Below are 19,178 nucleotides of genomic sequence, written 5' to 3'. Positions count from 1 at the left end.
CTCACCCCGTTTCCCGCTGCCCAACCCGCGGGGCAGCACCTCCCGCGCGTGCGGACCCCTCCGCCCGCGGCTGCCCCCCGTGCCTGGGGGGCGCAGAAGAAACCCCACCGCTTCCCGCTCCGGCCAGCCGCTGCAGGCCTTTGGCCCAGCGTGTCCCAGCCATTACGGGCTGCAAAGGCGAAGGGGCAAGAGGCGGATTTGGGGAAGGGGGCAGGGAAAGTCGTCGCGGCAGTGGAGCTGATCAGGAGGACACAAAAGTACGGGGGGGGGGTCTGGGCTCTGCCGAAAGAAGGGGAATATATTTTTCTCCCTGGACAGGAGAAAGAAGTAACAGGCTGGGAGCGTGGCTGGGGCGGCTCAGGTTAAGAAATGCTTCTGCGCGATAAGACGCCGAGTCGGCAGCCGGGACAGCTTCGTCGAGGAGGGATTTTGAGACCGGGCAGGGGCCAGCTCGAGGTAGGTCCTGCCAGGCCAGAGTGGGTGATCAGGTGTCTGCAACCCTTTCCAGACCTCTTCACTGCGACTCCGGGGTTTTGCGAACCCGTTAGGTGAGCGATGTGCTCATCTATGGACCAGGACAACATGCATTCAGCAGGTGAGACTGCCCCAAACGGGCAGGAGGGAGCGCTTGGCCCAGGTGGAGCCACTGCTCTGCTGGCTGGCCCGGCGTGAGCGATGCACCAGCTTCTCCCTGGTTCGTGTGGATTTATCTCTGGGCAAGTTACCCTCTTCATTCCTTTTGTTCTTGCTGGATATTTTCTCAGCGGTCATTAATCACAGCCCCCCCAAAGCTCCTTGTTAATGACTCGCCCCCTGTGGCCGGCGCGGAGGTCCGGATGCACGCGGAGTCTCCAGGAGCTCTTGCTGCCTCCCACAGCCTTGCTGGTGGCCCGGGCGAACCGTGCGCTGCCCTTGCCCTGGAAGCGCCCACCCAGAGCAAATCCCGGAGGAACACTTAAAAGGGAGAAAAAAACCCAGCCCAAGCAGTGACGCCTGCTACAAGCACAGCTCGGGACGCCTGGGGGAGCCCCGGGACCCCCCCTGCTCAGCGTGGCAGGTGGCGCGGGAGCGCGGGGAGCGGAGCGCGCCAGCGCTGGCTCTGCCGTGGCAGTGACTGACGGTCGCTCGCTGGGAATCTGCTGGGGAGTATTTTTATCTGCCGGGTGTGAGCGTGCTGTGCGTCAGAGCCATCTGCCACGCAGTCGTTTTGGGGCGAGCTGGGAAGCGCCGGCACGACAAGCCGTGCAAGCGAGCGCCTTCCCGTGCCCTTCGAAGCTGCATGCTGCCGTCTCCTCCACGCCGTGTGCGGGGACGGGGCTCCGATGCACCTTGCATTGCCGACGGGGGGGACGAACTCCTGCCCTCCCCGAAACGGAGCTGGTCCCCGAGGCCGCCCCACAAACCTCCCGCTTTGCAGGCCCGTTCGGAGCCGGCAGCGCCCGGCTTTGCCACCGTGCTGCAGCCCGTGTTGCGCTGGGAGGTGCAGACCCCCCACCCGTGTGCTGATCCCCTGGATTAAACACCCTCTGAATCCATGGTATTTGGGGTTTTACCAAAGGAGACCGTTGCCGCTGGAGTCCCTCTCGTTCCGGCCCGGCTCCCCGGCGGCAGGAGCGCCGAGGCGCCCGGTTCGGGTTCACAGCGAGCCATCTCCTGCCGAGGAGCTGCAGCAGGGAAGACGCGCCTGTCCAGGTCCCTTTCCACACTTCCTAACCTCCTCGTGGCCTGGGGTTTCCTGCCAGAGCCTGAGATTTAATCACCCCTTAATGACAGGCAGCTCCGGCACTGCATTCAGCCAGGTTTTCCTGCAGGGCTCCATCCGAAATCTTTATCTGAGCACAACCCCCATTAAATTCCCTGACAAGCGACTGGGGCAGACGGCTGGCCAAGACCAGAACCGTAATGAACAGGCGGCTGAAGTCCTGATAGAACCCTAGTGGGGGTTTTAGACCTAATTAGCGCCATTAGGCAGGAACGGGGTCCTCCTCAGCTCCCAAGGTTTGTCGTGCCGGTATACTGCACCCCTCCAACCAGCCTGAGCTTAAAATCAATCCTGTGAATCCCGCGCACAGGGGAATCATTTGTATTGGTTTTTACCTTAAGCTGCTATATTACCGATGTGAACTTAGATGGTACCGATAAGATTTATATTGATTTAACTGCACCTCCATGAAGGGTTTGTACTAATTCAGCTAGAGCGGAGTCAAAGTGGTTTTAACCAACCTGACACAACTTTGCGGAGCGGCTGAAGCCTCTGCGCAGCACCCATCGGTGGCTCCTGGGCAGGAGGAGCGAGTTGGACCTTCAACACGAGGTTCGAGAGAAGCCACGACAAACTGGAGGGAGGCGAACAGCAACCGTGGAGCACCCAGGTCTCCTCTGGCTTCTCCTTCCCTATGCCTTCTTCTCTCTGCAAAGCTGGCAGGGCTGCCGCTTTTCCACTAGATGAGACGATGGAAATTCGAAATGCCGAGCTGTGCCAGGCCCGTGGCACACGCTGGAAGAGGCTCCTTGCAGACGCAAGGCGGATGATGTCCCCTCGCCTTGGGGCTGAGCCAGCAGCTGGAGCCAGGCTTTCCCCAAGCCCAGGTGCGCCCGGACCGCTGGTGGGGCAGAGGTTCAGCCTCCCCCCGGGGAACGGAGGAGACTTGCAGCCAGCTTTCGGGGCGGGCAGAGCCAAAACTACCCCGAAAACCCTGCAGGCAGCATGGGCTCAGCACCTCTGACCGGCTGTCTCTCCTGGGGAGCATCGGGGCGCCCGTGCCGGGGGAGGCCACCGCCGAGAGCGGCCGCTCGGGCCCCTCGGTTTCCATCGTGGCAGGCCACAGAGTTATTTTCTAGGCTGGAAAAGAAACACTGAGCCGGGTGGCAAACGTACTAATGGAGGCGGGGGGGGGGGAAGAGATTTGGGGGAGGCAAGAAGGAGGCGCGAGAAGGAGGCAAAACCCCCTCGGCATTTAAAACTAAAATGCGAGTTTCCCCTCTGCTTTTCTCCCCCTTTCCTTTCTCCTGGGAAACAGAGCGACGTGGGGAAGGGGAATGGCTTGAGAAGGCTGGGGAGAGGGGGCTGGGAGGTCCCGCCAGAAGTGAGAACGCACTGGGGAGGTGGAAAATTTCAGTGAAAAATTTCCTTTTTGAGAGAGGCTACTTTTCCATTCCTTAACAAAATAAAAGAGGTTTTTTCATGAAAAATTTCAGGCAGTCCCATTGTTTTGCTGCAGCCTTTGATTTAACTACTTGATCAAGTATTCGACAAAACCCTCCGTGTTTTTCAGGAGGTTTCTTAAATCCTGCCGAGGTATGGGATTATGAGAAACAACAAATGGCAAGCTGTCTCTAACCCCACAGACTTTCTCACTCTCGTTTTCTCTCTCGCTTTGGAATAAAAAATGCAGTGCTCCCTGCTGAGTTCTCTTTAAAATTCACATTGTCTCTTCAAATAAAGGCTGGGAGGGTGAGGTAGCGCTTTGAAAACCAGAACTCAGTCATACATTGCAGGGCCAGATCCTAAAGGATTATTCTCTCTTAGGACACTTTATAACTTCATGAGAACTTATGGCCTGGTTTGTCTCATGAGGCGAGCGCGAGCCGCTCCGGCGGACGGCGGGGCGAGCGTCCCTGGGCTTGCGCGCCCAAACCACGGTTTTTCCCCCTTGTCCGAAGGGGAAAGGGTCTGTGCTCCCGCCAGGGGATCCCTCAGCCCTGGAGAATTTTAAGCCCTGATAAAGCACGACCCTGCTTTGCCTCCCTGAAACGGCTCGGCCCGTTTCACGCGCTGGCCGGGGGACGTGGAAGCTCGGCGTGCCTGGTCCCTGCCGGGAGGAAGCCCCAACCCCAGCCGCAGCCTCCCCATTGCTGTTATCCCCGAGGCCGGCTGCGCTGACATGACTTGCCCGTTTTCCCTGTGATTCCTTGATTACAGCAGCCTGCGCTGCCCCAGGGGCCACACGTCGCTCCAGGGAGCTGCAGGCTTCGCTCCTGAAAAGCTCGGGGCTGAAGGAGCATCTTGTTCCCACCAGAAGTCACCGGTAGGGCAGTGTGGCCAGGCTTTTGCTGTCTGAGTGGCTCTAGCCAGGGGAATGAATAGAGGGCCTTTTCCTCCGTCTTGTAACCTTTCACAGGCATTGCATTTCACTAACAAAAGCTTAAAAGCAAGGGCAGGGGGGGAAGCTGGCAGTTTCCTTTGCTGTTGTTTCAGTCTGTGTCTTTTCCCAATGTTGCAGAGAGAGAAATAAGTATAATAAACGAGCATATTGAAATGTAAACTGCCGCACATTTCTTTTTTAAATGATGCTATCACCAGGTCGTTGCCTTGCAATGGGGCAATCCACCCCTTTGGGGCCGTGCTGAGGCACAGGCTTTGCAGGCACTGAGCAAAGACACACCGGGCGCTGCAGCTGGCCAGACTGGCATGTGTATTATTAGCACTGAGGTGGCACTGCCACATTTTAGCACAGACCAAGACTTCATCACGCCAGACACTGCACAGCAAGCAGGAAAGAGCCAGCACGCAGAGGACACACAGTCTGGTGCTTGCCAGCCTTTTCAGATGCAAGGGCCGCTCCACCTTTTTGGCAAAAAAAAAAGAAAATCCAAGCTGCCGCTTGTGCCGTGGTCTCCTCTGCTCACGGTGCAGAGATGAGCGGCTGCAGCCTGCCCTCCCGAGCCTTGCTGGGGCAGCGCCTGCTCTGCCCCGACAGCAGGGAGAGCAGCCCCGCACGGGTTCCCCCGCCGGCACCGCCACCAGGACCGGCCCGACCTCGAGGGCCTGCTCCCACCACGCTGCCGCAGCGTGGGACAGCCGGGGCGAGCCTGTCTCCAACCAGCGCCGAGCCATTTGTGCGTCAGGGCCCTGCCGGACTCGCTCCAGGTGACAGAGGAAGTTTGCTTGTCTTGCTGCAATACATAGTGCTGTAAATATCACACACAGGAAAGCGTCATTTTTCCAGGGGTAATAGTGGGTGCATGTGGTTTCACCGGGGGATCTCGGAGCTCTACGGTATTGGTGTTGCTGCAGGAGAACTGAGCTCCCTCATCCTCTGGTCCTTTTAGACACCCTCTGTTTGAGGGTGATTATTAGCTTGTGTTAGGAGAACATCGTAGGCTGTGTTTAAGCAGATCATATCACCCTTTACATGACGTTAGAGCACAATGAAATTATGATAGTGCCTGTCTTGCAATAGCACATACTATTTTCACGTTTTTCAGTAAACAGAAGCCAGCGGTAATGTCATGGACACAAACTGCTGGTGCCTGTCCAGGGGCTGCCCCTGCCACCCAGCCCTGCTGGCAGCACGCGTGCGGGCAGATGTACTCGCTTGTTTACATTTATGCCTGCGTCTGCTCGCAGGGCTGGAGTACGAGGGAGGACGAGCGTCCAGAGCACTTCAGTGTCTGTGCTCACAAGGCCTCTGTCCTCCCAAACTCTCGGAAACAGAAGAAGGATCAGTGAAAAAAGCAGTCAGTTTTTACGAGTCTTTCATGCACATAGTGCGAACCTGCCACAGAGATGTCAGAATTTATCAGCTTACTGAGTCTATTAAACCTGGAGCAGAGCTGAAACACTCACAGCTCGAGTTAAAGAAAAATAGCCAACCGTGCCGTTTCTAGTCCACAGCAAGAAATTTCGCTTTCCGTTTTGGGGCATTTTGGAGCCAGCGATGGACACGAGTGCGGACGCCGGACGGGAGCTCCCGGGGGCCCGGGGATGTGCAGACGCCGGCTCCAGCCTTGCTCGCAGGCGAGGGGCTGGGGGGACAAGCCAGTCCCCGGCCCAGCCGGGGCTCCCGGAGCACCGCGGCCGCACGGGGCTCGCTGCGGGGCCCCGGGGCGCCGAGCGCGGCGCAGCGCAGCGCGGAGCGGAGCCGGGCGCGCCCCGCCGAGGGGGCGGCCGCGCCGGGGGGCGGCAGCCGCGGGCTCCGCTCCGCCTCGCCGGGCGGGCGGATCCCGGCTCCTGATTTTCCCGGGGGCTGCAGAGGCTTGTCCCGGCCCTGCGCGATCCTGCTTGGCTGCCGCCCTCCCCGCCTCCCTCCTCCTCCTCCTCCTCCTCCACCACCCCATGTGCTTCCTGCCGGGCCAAGTTTGCAGAGCGCCGCCGCACGCCGGGCCAGCGGAGCGGAGCTGCAGCTGCAGCCGAGCGGAGCCGAGCGGAGCGGGGCGCGCGGCACCGGGCGCGGCTCCTGCACGGCGCGGCGGGGCAGGCGCGGCGCAGCGCAGCGCCGGCTCCGGCCTCGGGGCGCGCTCGCCCGGCCCGGCCCGGCCCGGCCCCGGCCCCGGCCCCGGCCGCGGCCCCTGCCCGCCCGCACCATGCCGCGGCGGCGCGGCTGCCTGCCGCCCCTCGCCTGCACTTTAGCCGCCCTCAGCCTGCCGCTGCTGCTGGCCGCCGAGCCCCGCGCCAAAAGTTGCTCCGAAGTGAGGAGGCTCTACGCCGCCAAGGGCTTCAGCCAGAGCGAGGCGCCCAGCCACGAGATCAGCGGTGAGTGGCGGCTCGCCGCCTTTGTGCGCGCCCGGCTCGGCGGGGCTCGGCGGGGCTCGGCGGGGCTCCCCGCGGCTCCCCGGGGCTCGGCGCGGCCGCCCCGCAGCGGAGCTCCGCTGCCCCGGCGCGGCTCGGCTCGGCTCCGCGGAGAGCCGCGGCTCGGCTCCCGGGCTCGGCTCGGGGCGCCCGGCGCGGCCCCGCGGCTCCCCGGCGGGGCGGCCCCGCGCCTGTTGCCGGCTCCCCCGCTCCGCCCGCGGCGCGCCGCGTTGCCCCGCGCGGGCCGGGCGCTGCCTGCCCGCCCTTGGGCCGCCTTTGCCCCGCGGGGCGACGCGGGCCCGGCGCTGCCCCGGCGGCGCCCGCTCGCCCCGGCCGCCTGCCCGCCCCGGCCGCCTGCGGGCCAAGTGACAGAGAAACGATTTTTCTTTTCTTCTTCTTCTTCTTCTTCTTCACGTTTGTCCCGAGATACTTGCGCATCCTGGGGACAGGAGTGCTCGCCGTCGGCAGCAGTAGGAAATGGTAGCTAATGTGCTCACACCCAAAACATTTTATTCTTTTTGTCTCATCCTTCATCTCCCTCCCAGGGCTGCTGCTTTTATTTCCCCTTCTGAATGACCTACTGGACCGCATTCTCCGCGGAACAAAGGAAGTGCCTTTTTAGCTGGAATCCTCGGAGACCACCAAGGACTCCAGCTCATGCACTGCAATTTCGCACTACTTTCAACAATAACAAAAATGCATGACTGAATGGCTCAAAAATGTGGAGTGTTAGAGGCATTCATTTCAGTCTGGGACACTGTCACAACACAGACAGACCCCGAGTAAATACCTTTAGACTGCTAATATAGGAGCTGGGGTAATCTTTACCATTGGTGTGCCCTCCAGATATGCATACATTATCCCTTTCACTGGCAAAACTAAAATGATTTCAGTCGGTTGCACTTTTATATTGTCAGACTAATGATATGCGTTTAGCCTACATCTCTTTGAATAAAATTGAGGGTCCGTTTACTTCTCCAAGAAATATTTTAATGAGAAACGTCTGACTGCTTGCAGTTAAAATACTCTTTCCCCTTCACCCTCCCTGCTTCCTAAAATGGTCTCTAATAAATAAGCTTGTGTTTGATTTGAGTCCAGCCCTCATCAGCATAGTATCAGGATATGTGCAGGCTTCCTCGTACGCCTGGTATCTGGAAGGTTTGACCTAGTCTTTATTTTATATGTTGTTATTTAAGATGACTTGGTGTGCTTTGGAGGATGTCGGGAATAGATCATGCTGACGGGACCTCCATTTGAGGCTCTAAAGCTGTTGTCAGTTTGACCCTGTGCTTTTGAAATAAGGGATCAGAGAAATGTGATGAGCAAGGTAAGATTATTTAACAAAAGAGGGGCTTTCTGGAATGACACGCTCGCTGAAAATATCAGCTAGGTTATGCTGCTGTTCCAAGGGTGAGGGAAGTCTCCGTGCCTGGCCTCGCTTGGAAAGCAACAGGTCTTGCAAAGTTTCATTTTAAATGTCATCCTACTCTGAAGGCTATTTCAGAGAGGATCTCAGAAGTCTTTAAAGGAGGTATATTGTGTAAAGCTTTAAATGTAGTGACCCGCACGTGCAATTACATTTAAAATTAAACCTTGAGTAGGGTGCTATACCTGCTGCATTTTTGTGATTCCTGTAAATAGCTGTAGTTTTGGGGTGTTTCTTGTTTAAAGGCTCACAATCTCCCCTCTTGCTGCTCGGCTGTTGTATGCAATGGATGTTAACGGCTGATCCTGCTCTGATTTTGAACTTTCTGAGCATGCCAGGCTTCACCTACCATCGCTTTCACCGGGACCTCATAGGGATTGAGGACGTGACTAAGGGAGGTCCCAGTGATCGCTGATTACAGGGAAATGGCAAAGTGTTATGCCACTACCTTGGTGGGAATCTCAGCCTTTGATAGCATGCGAGGCTGGGGCTAGGTCTGACACAAAGGCAAAAGGTTTTTGTTGGACAAACCTTGGATTTCAGTTCGTGTTTTAGGTGATAGTGATGTGTTTTCATTCGCAAGGGCAATACGAAAAGTGAATTGAAAATGATCTTGGCTGATCAGTGAGAACCAGATGAACGTGTGCGAGGGAAGAGGTGTGTGCTTTGGCTTGTTTCACACTGGCGTGGTTGTGGAAGCTGGTGCTCGCTGCTTGGTAGCGCCGCTCCGCTCGCTAAAACGTGTTGGCGAAGAACAGATTGGAGAGTGTTGAACAGGCGGAAATCTGGGGCTGTAATGCTGATGGGTTAACGTACAGAAACACGGCTGCTATTGTCATGAACTCAAGTCCAAAGTCCGTCTAGTTTTTCTTTCGATTCTTGTACAGGCTTCACAGATTCTGCTTTATTCTCCCATTCTCTTGCAGAGTTGCTTTAGATCACAGTGCAAGGGCAGAAACTTCCTAACACCTTTCCAGAAAGGTATCCTAAAAGTTGTGGCTAGTTACTCTTCTTGTAGACGTGGTCGTTTCTTTACTGTCAGAGCACGGAGTACTGATCCTACAAAGCTGTTGGCCTTGAATTGTCAAAGCAAAGCACCCAGGCGGCGTGGATGGACATGCCCCCGCGTTGAGCTGCGTGACAGCATGGGAAACGCATCCTTACCCCATGTGCGCAGGAGTTGTTCCATGATGTAGTAGCTTCTCACATGGATTTTTTTTGCCATATTTATGTTCTTCATAAGAAGTAGGTGTGTGCAACCCCCCCCTTTTTTTTTTTTGGAAACAAAATGTTCATTCCAGCAATCTTTTTATCTGTATCATCATTATTTTATTCATGCTAAATGGCTACTACTTGTCCATAATTACCTAGGAGTTTGACCTAGGATTGGTGTAGACCAGGTTTCAAACCTAATTGGAATAGCCATAAATGAGAGGTTATATCTAGCTGATGTAAGTGGTCATTTTCCTTCTAGCAAGCTGACAAATACCACTTGAAGGAAAAATTGCACAGCTGGTCAACTCATTGTTTGCTCGATAAGAGGTGTATAATGTGTTCTTTGTAGTGTGGAATATATAGAAATTGTTTCTTTTTATGTTAACTAGGTGTTAGTGGTGTAAAAAGATATTACTGCCAGAACTCTGCATGGAAGCGTTTCCGAAGTTATGGCCCCGCTGCACTGCATTGTATCTGAGCGATCTTTAACGGCTTGTGCACCTCCACCCCTGTGACGTGTGTGTCTCCGAGCTAATCGTGGTGGTGAGATGCAATCTTGCTGCTGTTGCTTGAGAGGTCGATATTTGTGCAGGGCTGTCTGTCTGATGGCGGCGGTCGGTTTTTGGAACCGTTTCTTTGACTCTTGATATCGTATAGAAAAATGAGTAGGTGGTCTGGGGAGCACGCCAGCCTGTAATTCACTTGTATGGCGTTGCTGGTGAGGCAAACCACAGGAGCGTAGTTTGAGGGCTGGAGGATGGGACGGGGAGCCTGGGGAGGAGATTCATCCCAAGTACACGTGTTTCTCATGCATATCTCTTAGAAGGCAAAATCAGCCCCCAAACTGTCCTTTCTCATCCGGGGCACCATCCCTTCCCTGCATTATAATAGCAGAGGCTGCAACTTCAGCAATTCCTCATTAAAGCGGGGATGAAGGTGGCTGCGTCATGTCAGATGTGCAGCGCAAGAGGAGGGAAGGCTGCGGGGACATGTGCTCGGCGGGAGAGCCGGGAGGATTTAGGTCTGGATTCACTTTGCAGGAGTTGGCTGTCGTTGCTGACGCGGGAAGGAGTAGTGACCTACAGGTGGGGATGTGGCAGCAGCTCTTGCAGTGCGCGTCCCTTCGGGGCAGCTGTGGGAGTCCCCGTCTCATCTCCATGCCATGGCATGGATCAGCAAAGGGGGTTTCTCTGCCTCTGATACGGGTCATTCCCCAAGCCCTGGCAGGGATGGCTTGTTAACTCTGTAGACCTTGGAAGGAGCTTGGTGGAAGTCCCAACCTCTTTTTGTAGAAGTGGAGGTTTCACAAAGTGCATGGGGTTTTTTAAGTTTACTTTAAAGTTTCCTGAGTGAAGGACATGTCTCATGAAGATCTTATTCTATAGCCTGTTGCCGCTCGCTTAGTTCAAATGCTACCCAGCAAGTGTTATTCTTTATTGCACCCCGTGTCTGGCCCATGGTGGTGACAGAGCAAACTCCCTGGGAGCGACCATCTGCAGTGGTCACTTAAACCAGTTGGTCTGGTGTGGTTGCAGAATAAAATGCAAAGTGAGCTGGTGGCATCTGTGACACCCTGGTAGTTGTCTGTGATTAAAAACAAAAAAATCCAACATTTCTTAGAACCGAGGCTCCTTCTTGCCCTCCGGTGTGAAATAGATGGAAATTTCTTCCCTTTTCCTCCTAATTGTGGGAAATAAATGTTTCTTTTCGCTGATTTAAAAAAGAAAGAATTTCTTGCCCGTCGGTGAAAGGCATATCAGTTAACCTGCGAATTTCCTCCAGAAACGCAGTGCATTCCATCTAGAGCGTTGCTGTTCTGTTTTCTTCTTGTGTGGATTTCACGATGGCTTGGAGGCAGACTCAAATGGGAAACACACCGCTGGAAAGCGCGGAGCGAGTCTGCCTTTGCAGGGAGCTAAAAGCCAGTAATATTCCATGTTCAATCTTTATTAAAGATGCTGTGTGTAGTCTTTGTCTCTCTATTTAAACCAAATTAATGAAACAGCTGCATTTATTCATCGGGAGTGATGGAAAGCAGTTCGTTCATTGTGACAGAGGAAATCACTTGGCCCGTGATTTTGGACTCAGGGGATTTTGCCCAGAGTAACTTTTGCAGGGGGGCCCAAATGTCTGCTGCTTGCTCATGCCCTCCGGGTAATAGTTGTCACCTGAGTGCTGCCGCTGGTGCTCACCCAGGTGTGCCCTCTCGGTCGGTGGGGAAAGCTGCTCTGTTGGCATTGCTTTTTTTTATATATATAAACTTGAGCAAATGTGTTTTTAGTAGTTCGTGTGCTTCTCTTCCATGTGGCCTCTTCCAAGAGAGAAACGATTTCTGGATCTTGCCCAGAATTGTGTCATCTGGCCCTGCTGATCTTGTTGAAGTCTGTTCGCAGGGGACAGCTCCTGGACTCATTATAGTGCGAGAAGCACAAGATAGTGCCTCGTCCTCTTCGCCTCCGAGTTATTTCTTGCCCCTTTGAAGGAGTGGAAGTACCTGGCCACCGGCTGCAGCAGGGACCTCGTGCTCCGGCTGCGATGACTTTCACAGTCCGCTGAAGGCAATAGTCCTTAAATCTAGGGTGGGTTCTCAAGCTCGTGCCCAGCATGTATTAATAGAGCGATTGTCCGACCGCCTGTGGGTGGAGAGGTAACCGTCGGAGAACGTCCTTGCGGCAAGCGCTCGCATGGAAAAGTAAATGAGAAAATCGCTTGAAGTATTTTTAGCTGCTTCTAATGTCATTTAGCAACTGGGAACGGCGAGGGGGGGAGCTGGCACAGCGCGACGAGCCCGCCGTCCGCGGGCGCCCCGGGGAGCGCCGGCTGCTCCGGGGGGCCGTGGCGTTCGAGCGGAGCCGGGGACAGCCTCCGAGCGGCTCGTCGCCCCGGCTGCCGCTCGTGCGGGCCGCCGCTTTCTCTCTCTCTCTCTCGAGAGCCTCAGCGCGGCGTTTTGTCCGACTACAGCGGCGCATTATGTCCTCGCAGACTGCAGCGCTGAGCGTGTGGTTAACAGCAACTGCTCGCCGTGGTCCAGGCTGAGTGGGAGTATCATTTTCCTTGGCAGACACTTCATAGAAAGTACTGTTTTTTCTGCCAGAATAAGCAGTCATTACATTCCATACAATTCATAGTCAAATTATTATCTATTGTTAAAATTGCCTTAATTATCAGATGTTTCCTTAGACTCGTAGCTGTTTTTTAGAAGACTGAATAGGAGTGTGTACACTGTGCAGGAGGCCTGGGCTACACAGTGTTTTTAGTGCTGTTTTGTAATTTCAGGGAGATTTTCTGTGGCTTTCGTATGTCAACAGGCTTTTTGGTCTCGCTGAAACTGCACCGGAGCGAGGCGGGCGCAGCGGCAGGCGCCGCGGGAGCAGCCTGGCCTCGGTCCCTGCCTCCGCCCGGAGCTGGCGCTTGGGGTGGGCTTCCGTGTTCATCCTGTCTACGGGATGAAGAGGAGAAGTTCAGACCAATGTGTCGTTGCTGTGTGCGAGCGGTGGCGGTGGGAGCTGGCTCCGGTGGGAGCAGATCCTGGCCGAGCCGTTCCTTTTGTGGAGGTGTGGGAAGTGTCTGCCCTGGAAGGACAGGACAGGCGGGAGGTTTGGAGGGGTCCGAAGCTATCACAGCCTGGTTCTCCATCAGCCAGTGTCAGAGGTGGTGTCGGGATGCTGATGTCTGCGGTCCCGACCCGCTCCATGGCGTTGATACGTGGTTAGCACCGACCTGATGGTCCTCTCCATGTGCAACCTGCTGCCGACCATGGTAGCACCCGCGTGGACGGAGAAGGGCTGGCAGCGTTTCTCGAGAGCTTTGCGAGGCTGGATGAGCGGCTCTCGCCTCCCTTCCCCGTCCTAAGCACAGGGGTGCTCGCCGCACGGTGGAAGCGCACGTGTGCGTTGAGTTGCACGGTCTCAGTGTTGCATCTCTCCTACTCCCTGAAAGTTTGGGCAGCGCTGTGGCAGAGCACCCGCGTTGCCCTGCTGTAACATCCCGCGCCTCCTCCCAGCGGAGGAGCCACTCCCTGGGACCAATTCCCCGCTTTTTTTCTGCTTTTTTTGGGGGGCCCAAGGAAATTCTTGCTAGCCAAAAAGGTCAGGGTGCGCCCCTCCTCCCCGGCTCCCGGGGGAAGGCGGCAGCGCGGGAGCCGGTTGCTAGTGCCGGTCTCCGGGGTAATAACCTCGCATTCCTCGCATTCTTTGCGCTTTCTCTTTCTTTCGAGATTATGAAGATAACTTCCTTCTCCCTCGTGCTTAGCAATGCGACGGCTCGTCGGGAGAACCCTTAAATTCCCCCCCTCTGCCCGCTCCCTGAACGATCCCGCGCTCTCCCAGGTTTCCCCGCAGCAAGCGCTTCCAGCGGCCCGGCGGAGGCGGATTTCGCTCTTTGCTGCCATTCGTGCACCTCAAAGACTGCCGCTCGGCCTCGCGTTGTTATTCCTTTAATTGCCAAGCAGGTTTTAATTAAGAGAGCATGGTTTGGTGTTGCAGCCCGTCTTACCTGCTTGCTGGCTTGCTGCAGCCTTTTTTTTGTTTTTTCCTCGGCGGTTCGTGAAGCTCCTTTGCTTTTCTCGCGGAAGTTTCGCCCCCCGTGCGTTTCTCTGCCTGTCGCGTGCGGTCTGCGCGCGCAGCGGACTCAAATGCCGTGTTTCTTCCCGGGGATTTTACTCCCGTTTAGGTCTTTCTGGACGGAGCGAGGAGCTTAGCCAGGAAGCGGCGCGCTGGCAGAGCGGAGCCGGCGAGTTAGCTGCCGGGGAGGAGGGAGCCGAGGTTTCGCCTGCGGCGATTTTTTTGTTCATCTTTGGAGCAGAAAGACGAAATCCGTTCGCTTGCCCTCCTCCCGCCTGGCGTGCCCGCGGGTCACCCGGCCGGCGGCGGCGGAGGACGGCTCGCTCGCGCGGGGCGCTTCCGTGGCGGGGCGAGGGGCGCTGCCCCGCGGCAGGCCTGCGGAGGGGCTCGGCTCCGCTCGGCTCTCAACGGCTCCGGTTGAGAAGCGGAGAGTTGTCGGGATTTTGAGCAAATTCAGACGGGAGCAAAGCAATGGCGAAACGTTTAAAATAGGTTTCCACGTTTTTGCGGCAGTAGGAACTGCTCTCGTACCGGCTCGGCTGCAGCTTTCGGGAGGCGAAAATACGTGGCCCTTGCACGTCGTCAGCAGCGTGGCTGGGTTTTTTCTCTTCTTTTTTTTTTTTTTTTTTTAATGCTCATAGGAAATTGGCTTTGGTAATTGAGTTTCTACAGAACCACAACATCCAATAGCCGTTCCTCCGCGGAGGTCACGGGTAGGTTAGTTAAAGTCACGTGCGGTAGATTTAACCTCTTGTGGTTCGTCGGGCTCTTCTAGAAATTGCCGGTGACTTGGGGGGGTTGCGCGTAACGGCTCCACGGGAAGCGCCCGCTGTCGGGCGCCTGCTTTCGGGGAGCTCCGACCGCTCGCCCCGTGCAAGTGGGTCTGCAGCGGGGCACGCTCGCTTCGGAAAGGGCGCTCGCGGCTTTGGCGGCCCGTCGGCTTTCCTTGCGGCCCGCGCCGAAGCGATGCGTAACGTCCTCCCGCCTGGGAACGCCGGGCGCTCGGCGGTACCAAACTGCAGCCCCCGGCCGGCCGGCACGGCTCGGGCGCGCTGGAGCCAGGGACGTCCCGAAGGGGCACGGGGCGCGGGGGAGATGGTCGTGAGCTCTGGCGCGGAGGGGGAGGTGGTCGCCCTAGGGAAGATGGTCCCTCCAGGGGTGAAGGAGAGATGGTCACTTGCTCCAGGGCAGCAGGGGAGATGGTCGCTTGCTTGGAGGCAGAGGGGGAGATGGGTGCTTGCTCCAGGGCAGAAGGAGAGATGGGTGCTTACTTGGAGGCACAGGGGGAGATGGGTGCTTGCTCTGGGGCAGACGGGGAGATGGTCACTCCAGGGGCAGTGGGGGACATGGTCACTTGCTCTGGTGGTGCTGGAGCAGATGGTCCCTCCAGGGGCAGCAGGGGAGATGGTCGTTTGCTCCAAGGGCAGCAGGGGAGATGATCCCTCCAGAGGGGATGGTCGCTCCAGGGGCGACGGGACAGATGGTCATGTTGGGGTAGGTGGCCGCTCTGGGGGAGATGGTCGCTCCAGGGGCAGGGTAGGTGGTCCCTCCGGGGGAGATGGTCGCTCCGGGGCAGAGGAGCAGCGGCAGCAGTCAGGGATGCTATTTCAATACTGAGAGCAGCGCAGGAGCCTGCTGTTGGCCGCACACCTCCACCAGCCAAGTGGCCCCCTCGTCCCACCATTCCCAGTGCCCCCGCCCGACCTGGGGCCACGTTTTAGGCTGAAGCACACGGAGTTGGGAGCATTCGTGTTGGAGCAGGCAGGCTCTTTGGGACGGCCGTACCCGTGGCGAGTGGTGCTGGGCTGCACGTGGCGTTGGCCGGGGAGGAGAAGACAGGCATGGTGGACATTGCAAATACGAGTTAAAAAAAAGGCATGGGGAACAAACCCCGTTCGTGGCAGGCAGCAGCTCGGGAAGGGTGGCAGTGCCCCTTCCTCGCCGATACCTCGGGGCCCAGGGGATTTGCTGACAAAAACGGCCAGCTTCAAGAAACTATGAGTTGGAACTTTAGCTTGGTAGCGCTGACAATTTAGTATAAAAAGCTCTGTGTTGCCGGCTCCGATGACAGGCGGTGATAAATCACTGCTGGCTGGTGCTACAGGTTCTAATAATGGTGTTTTAAAAAAGATTACATGGGTTTTAATACAAACTTTTTACTTCTTTATGCTGTCCTTTATGGGCTCTCTTTTTAAAGAGCTGAGCCTGTTTTGGTTCAGCATTCTTGGAATATAAAGGCTGAGCCAGGATTTTACTGGGCTGAAATGCAGTTTTTGCTTCTCCGAAAAACACAAGGATCTTGTTTGAATGTCTTTATAGCCAATTGGCTAGAAGTATTCTTTTTACTAGGAAGCTTTTTTTTTTTTTTTTTAAAGGTAACTTTGCTCTGCGGAAGATGAAAGAGCAGGCAGATTTGCTCAGCTCCAGTGGGTGCTATTAGAAAGAAATTCGTTTGTGATAGGGAGAGGCTTTACGTTTGCAGCAGTAAGAGGGGGGCAGAAATAACCCTCTGAAGGCTCTGCACTTTCTTGGCCTGTTCCGTGCAAGGCGACAGGGCATTTATGTGATCAAGGAAAGCAGAGCAATTATAAGCCTGATGGAAAATAATTCCCTGCTATTTAAGTGCGCGCCGCCGTGCAGGCGGTGAGCCGTCCCCGTGGCTGTGGGTGCTTCTGCCTTTGCGCGGGTGGATGTCTTCTCCTGCTGGGATGTGCAGGAGGAACGGGGACCGATCCTGGGGTCTGTCCTTCGCTTGAGCGTGGGAAAGGGAGCATCCGCCTGCGGGATGGTGGCGACCTGCAGCAGGGTGGGCTGGGGCGGCCAGGGCCCGGCTGTGCCAGGATAAAAGGTATATGCTCTTAAAAACGTGGTAGCTACCGCGTAGCGATCGCGGGGGTTCGGAGCAGCTTGCCTTCCCTGCGAGCCCCTTCCGCCGGCCGTTCAGCTGCCGCCGCCGTGCGCTTTGCCTGCCCGCCTGTGGGGTTTTGAGCGCGGCGGCCGGCCGGTTTTGGAGGAACGCAAAATGCCTCGGTGGGAGCGAGGCTTCGCCCCCCGCGGCGTCGAGGTACCGGCGGCAGCGACGGACTCCGCTCGCCGGAGCAACGCCGGGAGCGCGGGGCTGGCAGAAGCCCAGCGCTCCGATAACCGGGCAGCGCTGGGCCACCGATTTTGTCTGGACCGAAGCAAAACAAGCATGCTGCCTCCTGCTTTTTGGCTCGATTCGGACATGAAGCTGAGGATGCCATCGGCCCGTACGCTTTGCTGCATCTCCGTGGGGGAAAAAAATCGCTTTGATAGTGTCTGCTAATGATTCAGTGCTGTTTACATAATAATTGTGGTTAGCTTTCATTAGGGCTCGTAATGAGGCTGCTTTCTTCTAGCGCGCTCGCTCCTTGGCGCGGTTCCGCGTGCTCCTTCCTCGGCGCCCGGCCGCGGCGGGGCCCGGAGCGCTGCCGGCCGCCGGACCGGGCGCTGGGGCGCTGCGCCGTGCTTTTCGGCCCGGCCTCCCTTCCCCTGCTCAGGAGCGCTTAAAAGCTCCGCACCTCTAATTGCAAGACGGAGGAAACGAAGGAGATCTACACCGCCGGAGCGACTTCTTGAAGGATCTGGGTCACGCTTCGGAGCCTACCGGCATGCTCACGGAGCTGGGTTTCCAGCCAGTTTGCGGGATTTCTCAGCAGAGTTCTCAGCCTTGTACCAACCCCCCCTCGGTTTTAGCTGTCGTCAAGGAAGGGAATCTCCTGACAGATCTCATCAGCGAGCCGGGGGGAGCCGGGCGCTCTGCCTCCGAGATGCTCGGTGTCGGCGCCTCCTCGCCGGCGGTTAGCACGCATCCTCGGCTATATAGCGCCTGGGGTAACTGCTGCAGCCGAACCTCGATGCAGGCAGGGCTTGTTTGCGTTCCGTGCCCGAGCAATTCCGAACGGTGGAGTTAGCGTCTGTGTGACCGGCTGCCGGCATCTGCCTCCTGGAGCCAGCACGTGCGGGAACGGCAGCGCCGGAGGGTAGAGCCCAACGCGCATCTCTTATTAAATAAATAATGTCACTTGGAGGAAAATACAATAGCTCGAGTGGTACCTTTTTTTTTTTTTTTTTTCCTTTTTAGCATAATAGCTGGTGCTTTATGGTTTAAGAGCAGCCCTGAGGGCCATTCCCGCAGTCAAGGCACGCACAGCGTAGCTCATCTAGCTAGCTTCGGTGGCGCAAAGCCACCCAGCGCCGGTTCAGAGCGGGACGAACCCCTGGCAAGGCGGTGGGTGCTAGTCCGGGCTGCGCTGCCGGCGTAGCAGATGGGAGGCTGGAGGAAGGACGCCTGCGTCACTCGGGCAAATGACTTTTTCTTTAGAAATATGCTTGGAGGGATGTGTTGACAAAGCTTCCCCCCCCCTTTCTCATCCGTCGTCTCAGTTCTGCCCCGTTCTCGCGGCTCTTCGCATCAGCTCGCCCCCGCGGGATTGCTTCTCCACGGGCCGGTCTCGGGATGCTGCTGCCCGGCTGAAGGGACGCGGAGATGCCCCAGGTCCCCTGCGGCCGGGCTGTAGCTAATAAAAGTCAGCAGAACATAGCGCTCTACTTTATTAAAGGCTCCTTTATAATATAAGGCGGACTTTGTCACGACACCCGGGCGGCCCCCGAGAACAGCCAGCCTTTTCAGGGCCAGCAGCCTCGCAGCCGTTCCCGGGAATATTCCCGGCACGGCGCTGCTCGAAACCGGCGCTCCATCTGCTTTTAAAACACAGCATGCACGTGGGCGGGAATGGCCGGCGCTCCGTGGCCGGCGGCTTGAAGCGCTGCCGCAGCCCGGGGACGGGCCGTGCTCGCAGCCCCCCTTGCCGGCACCCAAACTCTGCAGGAAGCGGCAAAGTCGCCGTGGCGAGCGAGGGTTAATTTCTAGGCATCAAAATATGCGCAAAAGGTTAAACGACGCTTCCGCCTTGTCAGTGAGTTATGGCTTTAAAATATTTGCATTCTTTCCTGAAAGATTTAGGAATAATTATATAGCACTCAGGGGCAAGGCATTGCCAGATAAACTTAACAACTCTATAATTTGTACTCGAGGCAGGGTTTCCTGTAAATGATAGCTTTGTTTAATTTTACAATACTGCTTCCAAATGCTTGCTGGTTATGAATTGCCAGCTAACCTGGACTTGTGAATCTGGAAGAGTATTTGTTTGTTTGTTATTGCAGACAATAAAAGCTGCCGTATTAGGCCAAAACTTGGCATCTTGTTTAAAACTTGTGGGTATCCTTTCCCATGCGGGTTTGCTAGGGCGGACAGCTGAAGCAGGGCGAGTGCAGGTTTCCCACTTAATGTATAAAATCCCTGAGCTGCTCTAGGATCTCTTCCTGCTCCGCATTTTTCTTCTGTGTTTGAGAAAGGAACGCTGGAGTTTCAATGCACATACTTTATTTCCATTACTCAAAGCCGGAGTCATGCATAGTTACAGCCAAAGACACTTCAGCA

The 19,178-nt window shown here is 56.4% G+C and overlaps 1 protein-coding gene across 1 annotated transcript in view; it reads left to right on the top strand.

The window, feature by feature from the left end:
- Positions 1-6,058: 6,058 nt before the first annotated feature.
- The window catches only part of GPC4 (glypican 4), an 81,131-nt gene continuing 68,011 nt past the window's right edge, over positions 6,059-19,178 (top strand). The window contains 2 exon segments of the mRNA XM_067304018.1: positions 6,059-6,202; positions 6,205-6,475. Coding sequence (XP_067160119.1) covers positions 6,059-6,202; positions 6,205-6,475 — 415 coding nt within the window.

Source organism: Apteryx mantelli, chromosome 13 (assembly GCF_036417845.1).
Source record: "Apteryx mantelli isolate bAptMan1 chromosome 13, bAptMan1.hap1, whole genome shotgun sequence".
Lineage (NCBI taxonomy): Eukaryota > Metazoa > Chordata > Aves > Apterygiformes > Apterygidae > Apteryx > Apteryx mantelli.
The sequence above is the reverse complement of the archived record's forward strand: the minus strand, read 5'-3'. Positions and strand labels throughout refer to the sequence as shown.